The sequence below is a fragment of the Vicia villosa genome, linkage group LG2 (assembly GCF_029867415.1).
Source record: "Vicia villosa cultivar HV-30 ecotype Madison, WI linkage group LG2, Vvil1.0, whole genome shotgun sequence".
Lineage (NCBI taxonomy): Eukaryota > Viridiplantae > Streptophyta > Magnoliopsida > Fabales > Fabaceae > Vicia > Vicia villosa.
Window position 1 is genome coordinate 228,598,918 of NC_081181.1, and position 7,882 is coordinate 228,606,799.

At 35.7% G+C, this 7,882-nt stretch overlaps 1 protein-coding gene across 1 annotated transcript; it reads right to left on the bottom strand.

Moving 5' to 3' along the window:
- Positions 1 to 4,627: 4,627 nt before the first annotated feature.
- Positions 4,628 to 7,665, bottom strand: LOC131654147 (nucleolar GTP-binding protein 1-like). Its single transcript, XM_058924571.1, has 3 exons — positions 7,508 to 7,665; positions 5,136 to 7,176; positions 4,628 to 4,893 (listed from the first exon to the last, which is right to left on the bottom strand). Exon 2 carries the CDS (start codon positions 7,160 to 7,162, stop codon positions 5,141 to 5,143), a length of 2,022 nt encoding a protein of 673 aa, XP_058780554.1. The 5' UTR covers positions 7,163 to 7,176; positions 7,508 to 7,665; the 3' UTR covers positions 4,628 to 4,893; positions 5,136 to 5,140.
- Positions 7,666 to 7,882: the final 217 nt, after the last annotated feature.

Below are 7,882 nucleotides of genomic sequence, written 5' to 3' on the forward strand. Positions count from 1 at the left end.
CACAAAGAGGGATACCTACCAACCACCTATCTAGCCAAAAATCAATAGTATCTCCATTACCAAGTTTGCAAAGAATAGAAGAAGAAAACCAATTCCCCATCGGTCCCTCTCCTCCCGAACCGACCCAGCAAATATCCTTCCACCAAAGTGAGACTTTGTTTCTTTTATGAATCACTGAATTAGAGAGCATAGTCCTTGTTATGTCACCATACCTGCAAGAAAGAAAGTTAGTCCATAAAAGATTTTTTTCACTCAATATTCTCCATCTCCATTTACTAAGCAACGCCACATTGAACATCCCGCAATGCTTCACGCCTAAACCTCCCTCCTTAGAAAGACAAATCGTATTCCACCCAATCTAACTCACCTTCTTCTCCCCTTCCACCCCACCCCAAAGAAAACACCTTTGAATCTTGATAATCTCCTTAATTACCACTTTAGGAGCTTTATAGAAGGAGAAAAGATAAATGGGGATACTAGACAACACCAAATTTAAAAGAACAACTCTACCATCAATCATTGTTATGACAGACATAAAATACATCAATTGATGGCTAAGGATGTTTCAACAACTTTGGAATATCTTCGGTCAATCTGTGGTGATTTTGTTAACATGAGAGAGACTCACATTTATACAAGTTTTAGCTTAATATGGACCACATAAACCCAACTCTTTCTCAGAAGATATTTAAGAGATGTACTTTCGAATTAATCCTGAATCGTTTAATAAATCACGTAAAAAAAACATTTCTACATAAATGTATTTTCGAAGTAATGCATATGATGTAAGAAACACATAGTACATGTTCAAGTCTACTTCTCATATTTTGTGTTATGTGATACCTACAAAGTAATGCATATGATGTAAGAAACACCTTTGTAACCTGATTTATTGGTGCAGTATCGTGGTCGATGAAAATGACCTTTAACATGTTTTCTCGGTCATTCAACATAGTCTGACACACTTCTAAAGTCCTAGTAAAATTGTCCTCTTTTTCACTTTCCAAAAATGCAAACTCAATGAAAAATTCCTATTCGTAGAAGTAACGCCAACAATTTTGAGAAGTGGGAGTTTGTGCTTGTTGGTCTTATATATTGAATCAATAATGAGAACAATGGGAAATGTGTTAAATAGTTTGACGAAATCAGGATGAGTCCAAAATATATCTCAAATAGTTTCTCCATCTTCACACACTTGCACCTAGATACATAATGATTATCATCCAAAAGCTTCAACAGTTATTGCATTTCAATACTTGGACCTCTTATCGCGTTGTTTTTTCGAACACAAACATTATATACCTGCTTGATATTTGATACATTTTGAGGTCTTTTCTGTTTCAAAGTTGCTAGTATGTTTTTGAGATGCACCATGTTCAATGTAATGTCAGAAACGAGATCCTTCTCTTTAGGATTAAAATGACATCCAATGGGACATAAGCCATGATTCATGATTATGTATACCATAAATCATATTAAATGTCCATGTATTATTCGCCAAAAGGTACCCGTGCAACTTAAAAGGATACTCACATTTAAGCTTTTTTTTTCACGCTCGAGTAAAAAGTAGGAGTGAGAGGAATGCTATTTTACCTTTTAAAGGTAACTGAGATCTGTCAAGAGGTTGCCAATTAATTTTCCAATATTTTTAAATAACCTCTTGTTGATAATCCATATCTAAATAAAGTTGCTTTTTACTTTCTTACATATTATGATAATGATGCTCTTTATTCTCCCTTTGTTCTCCTTGAGTTAGATTGGGCAATGGCACAATACGATGGCAGTAAAAGCCATGTTCTTGATGACTTTAACTTCGCTTTTCAAAAAAGGTTTTTGGTATTTGCTTAGGGGTAATTTGGAGAGCATGTTTGACCGGTTCTATTACTCTGCCTCTCTTCCTCGAAGTTTTTCTTCTTAGTTTGTGACTTTGATCCCCAAGGTTAAGTCCCCACTCAACTGGGTGACTTCTGGCCTATCTTTCTGGTTGGATCCTTGTACAAATAGGTTTATAAGGTGTTTGCGGCTAGACTTGATAAGGAAATGGACAACCTGATTTCCCTTAATCATCTGAATTTCCTTAAGAGAGGTTATTGGTGGACAGGGTGATGATTGTGAATAAGTTGATTTAGTTGGTGAAGAAAACCCAAAATTTATGTCTCACTTTTAAGATAGATTTTGAGAAAAACGTGTGATTTAATTAGTTGGACTTTTTTTGATTTTATACTTATCAAATTCAAGTTTAATGGTAAATGGAGATTTGTGCTTCTGTTTTTTTTTTTTTTTGGAATCTAGTGGTGTTGGTTGATGGTTACCCCATTCAAGATACTAATATCCATAAGGGTTTGAAACAATGTGACTTCTTGCTCATTTTCTTTTCTTGTTTGTTGCATAAGGTATTACTGGGATTTATAGTAGAGCTATAAAGTTAGATCTTTTCTCTGAGTTTAAGGCAGCCTTCTCGGGACTGGTGGTCTCTCACCTTTAATATGGTGAAGAAAACCCAAAATTTATGTCTCACTTTTAAGATAGATTTTGAGAAAACGCGTGATTTAATTAGTTGGACTTTTTTGGATTTTATACTTATCAAATTCAAGTTTAATGGTAAATGGAGATTTGTGCTTCTGTTTTTTTTTTTTTGGGAATCTAGTGGTGTTGGTTGATGGTTACCCCATTCAAGATATTAATATCCATAAGGGTTTGAAACAAGGTGACTTCTTGCTCATTTTCTTTTCTTGCTTGTTGCATAAGGTATTACTGGGGTTTATAGTAGAGCTATAAAGTTAGATCTTTTCTCTGGTTTTAAGGCGGCCTTCTCGGGACTGGTGGTCTCTCACCTTTAATATACATATGATACCTTAATTTAGGTTGAGCCCTCGGTTGAGAATCTTTAGCTTATTAAAGCTATTTTTAAGAGATTTGAGCTTGCCCATGGCCTTCATGTTAACTTTTTTAAGAGTAGCATTATAGGGGTCAATGTTGATCCTTTATTTTTGAACACAATTGGTGATTTTCTCCACTATAAGATTAAGATCCTTCCTTTAAAGTGTCTTGGTTTTCCTATGAAGGCTAATCCCTGTCATGAGTCAACACGGGATCTGCTGGTTAATCTAAAAGTGGTTAATTTTGTGAAAGCATAAGTATGTTAGTCTGGGCTGATATTACATAACTTGGTACCTAAAATGTCTTTCTTATGTTAATTGATTCATATATTTCCCGTCTTTCGAAAAATGTTTGTTAAGGTTTGAAAAAAATCTAGTCAGGATTCAAAGAAGGTTTTTCTAGGGCGATGCAAAAAAAAAAAAAAAGTTAAATGATCTTTCTTTGTTTATGAATTGATGTGGGTTGCAGACCTTATTTTTGTTATCCAGGAAACAACCTTATCTTGGGATAGGGTGTTCTCGATAGCATAAATTTTTAAGTCCAACTGGAGCTACCTACCCTTACGACTTCTTCCTCCACCTCTTTGAGAAGTCAACCTTTCCTGACATCTGAGTCAATTAGGCCCCATCTAAAATGATAGGTTTTTTGGCAACTTCTGCAAGACAAGATCCTCATTAGAGAGAACTTGTTTATATGTAAGACTTAATTGCAATTTAGGTCCCCTTATTATCATTTTTTTTGGATTTTGGTCCCTCCATTTCAAAATCCGAAATTTTAGTCCCTCTATTTTAATTTTTTGAGAATTTTAGTCCCCCAACAAATCCGAAAGCAATTTTTAATGACATGAGGCTGAGATTGATGACGTATTAGTGTCAATTCAACAATGAATTGTTAAAAAAAAAACTATTTTTATTTATGTTGAACACGTCATTAATGTGAACTTTATGTTATTAAAATTGTCATCAAAATGCAGGGGACTAAAATCTTCCAAAAACTAAAATAGAGTAAAATTCAAATTTTAAAATGGATGAACCAAAACCTAAAAAATATATTATGCAGACCAAAATTGCAATTAAGCCTGACATAGTTTCATAAGTCCGATATATGAGTTTTAGTAGTTGGAATGGTTAGTGGTCCTCCATAGTAACCCTGGGCCCCTTTTTGAAATTTTTATCTTTTTTAGTGATAGGTTAAAACTTAAGGGTGATCTTGCTATGATATAACATTCTTATCTGAATTTTCAAAAATGATAGAATATTTCTTATTCATCAAAAAAATATGAAAGAGGTGAAAGAAAAGAGCTTTTTTTTTTATCGTGCTAATATTTGTTATTTCAACATACTTGTGGACGAACCCTATCTTTTGTCTAAATCAATATTAGTGTAAAAGTATTTCTCCATAAGAAATAGTGTTCATTTATGATTCCCCAAGTCAACAACATCTATTATTCTGTGTCTGCAAACTATTATCACTGTCATTAATGAAAACTTACAAATTCTCCGTGTGTTTTTATATTGTTTTTAAAGCTCAAAATTAGAAAAGGAAACAACGTTCAGCTGTTTTGCATTTTTAGTTTTCAAAACAAAAATCAGTTTTCAAATACATCAACATAAAAACAACTCAAAATAATAGTGTCCTATATCGAATGGGACAATAAACAACTCAAAATGCGAGACATAAACAATTCAAAATGTGAGTACATAAACAACTCAAAATCCAAATAACAATGTGAATCAAATGCTCAATATTTGAGTACACAAACAACTTAAAATTCAAATAACAAAAGGTTCCATAATTCATACGGTAAATCCAAAACTGATCTAAAAACAAATTTATAAATAATAATAGAAAAGGCATAAGTCTATAAGAAAAACTGCGGAATAATAGAAAAAGCATAAGTGTATAAGAAAAACTTCTCTGCAGCCAACACCATGCATTTAGCTCCAGGAAAACACAAAAAACATGATAGAACAAAATTCTTGACAACAACCACAAAGCCATTATCATCACCGCCTGCAAAGAAAACAATTATTTAGGACACCAGTGGCTTGTTACAAAAAGCAATGGCAGTCTAAAAACACGCCATATTATCTCATTAGAAGAAACAATACGCATAAATTGAACTTGTAGCAATAAAATTTGACAATCATACCAAGTTGCATAAAATTATGTTATTACCTAATGAAATTTTGGTGTGTTGACATGCTACATGATAAGTAATCCAAGTTGCACAGAAATATGTTTATTGGTATTACCTGATTTAACGTCTGTCCGTCTTTCCTTTGGGGCGCTTTCCAGCATACAAGTGCTTTGGTTTAAGATTAGGTATGACTCTATCAGCTTCTCCACGCTTGGCATTCTTGTTTCTCTTCTTGACAGATTTCCTTGCAAGACCAATTGCCTTGATCTTTTGAGCAGAATCCCTGAGGCCTTCTCCAGGCACAACTTCATGTGGGGGTCGAGAGACCGACCTGGCACGTGACAGTGATCTACTGGTACGCTGCTTCTTGTTAGGTGTGTCGTCATCAATATCCATCCCATCGTTTCTTTCATCGGGCGATCTCTCCCTTTTCCGACCTTTCCTAGATGCAGATCTGCTACGCATTCTGTTAACAGCCAGAGAAGGATCAATCCCGAGAGAAGACAGCTGTCTTCCCATTCTTTGTGTTGTGAACTGATTGTCCTTGTCGAATTTCCTTGCAACGATTGGTCGGCTCTCAGCAGTGCTCTTTTTAATCCTATGTTGTTGGATTAGCAAGCTTTTCTTCCTCCTAATCTCAGTTAAAGCCTCTTGCTGTTCTGGGGTCAATTCAGTTCCATCTATCTCAAAATCATCATCTTCAGCCTCGGCCTGCCTTAACCCTTCTTCTCTTTCCAGCTCTTCAACTCTGTGTAGAATATCGGGATCAATGAAATCATACACATTGTGACCATCCAAAATTTCTGGCAGTATATCTTCTTTCCATTCATCATCAGCCAAAATATATTGCCTTCTCAAGTTCATCGAGTATACACCAGCACCACCATTTTCTTCCTCCAGATCCTTCTCTGTCTTCCTCTTCTCCTCAGCAGCTGCTTGCTTAGCTCTAGCTTCCAAAACTGCCGGAGGAATACACAGCGGCCTTTCCTTCTGGTCACGTGGCTTCGGAAGTGCAACATGAAACCTGTTCAGACAATCATTGATTTTCTTAGACTTCATCTTTATCTCCACCCTCTGATTCAGCAATCTCTCACAAGCTGCATTTTTCACCGCAATCACGCCTTCTTCTGTCAATGCACTCATGGTCAACAACACATCCGCTTCTGTCCCCTCGCCTCCTTGACCAATTGCAGTCTTCAATGCTTCTGCTTTCATCTCCGTCACCAACTTCATATCTTCCTCAGATAATCCATCCAACGGCTGCAAATCAGTCTTATTGCACACAACAATCAGAGGCTTGTTCAAGAACAACGACTTAATGCTGTGAAACAAAGCCGCCTGCTGAGCAATGGTGTAACCGCAAGAACCAGATAGATCCAAGAAGAACAATATCGCCGCTCTCAAATGAGCAAGAGCAGTGATACTACACATCTCAATGATATTCCGATCCTCAAACGGCCTATCCAAAATCCCCGGCGTATCAATCACTTGATACCTCAGATACTTATAATCCGTATGCCCCACAAAAAGCGACTTTGTCGTAAAAGCATACGGCTGCACATCAACATCCGCCCGAGTAATCTTATTAATAAAAGAACTCTTACCAACATTCGGATACCCACAAATCAAAATTGTCCTCGTATTCGGATCAATCGAAGGCAGCCTAGCCATATGCTGCCTAACCTGTTCCAAATAAGCCAAACTCGGTCCAATCCTCTTAACCACAGTACACATTCTCCCAAGAGCCGCAACCTTCAAACACTTGCAACGATACAACGAATCACCATACTTCAACAGCTTCACATAATCCTTAGCAATCTTCCCAATGAGATTCCTAGCAGTATTAATCTGACCAAGAGCCAGCTTGTAATGATCCTTGTTATACAAGACATGAAGCAGATCACCGTAAAAAGGATGAATATCGCCAAGACGAGGAAACTCGTCGATTATAGTGGACAGCTTTTCATGATAGTTTGTCTGCGTATACTTGACTTTTCGCATATAGAACTGTCGAAGACGGTTGATTGCGTAGCCTTTGTGGACAACAGTAGGTGTTTGACGCTGTGTCCTAGAGAGGATGATGTCAATGAAATCTTTTCCATTTGGAACCACTGTTATCTTCTTGAAATTATATTGCACCATTGTTACTTATCAACCTATGAAAGAATGATAACAAAATTTAGGTTAAAATTGAAACTATCAAAACAAAAAAACACAATAAGATTATTGCACCATTGTTAATTATGAACCTAACCTATGCAAGAAAGATAACAATTTTAGGTTAAAATTGAAACTATCAAAACAAAAAACACTTGATTAGATTATTGCACCGTTGTTAATTATGAACCTAAGTTATGAAAGAAAGATAATAATTCTAGGTTAAAATTGAAAGTATGAAAACAAGAAACAGTTAATAAGATTATTGAATCCTATGGTATGTTGCAGATCAGAACTAAGAGAGGGAAAGAGAAAATCGAAAAGAAGAACCTGATTACTGATTCCGGCGTTGAGAGGAATGGTGGCTGCGTTTACAGGGAAGTAGGGTTTGGAGAGACTGGAACGGAAAAGAGGCAGCTGCGGCTGCACTGTGATTTTTTCTTTCTCGTGCAAACCCTTTTATGTGTTTCTTTGTTGCTGGATATAAACCCTACTTGTGTTCCCCTTTTTTTTTTGGTTTTTTAAATAATAAGGGCAATTTTTTTTAATTTTAATTTCTATAAAAAAAAATGAATTTAATTTTTTTTATTTTGTTTATTAGTTCTTTCCGTTTAAATATTTTCTTTAGTTGGGCCTCGTATTTTTCTGATATGGATTGTATCTTTTACGTTAAAATTGAATTCGGAGATACATTTCTGTATGTGT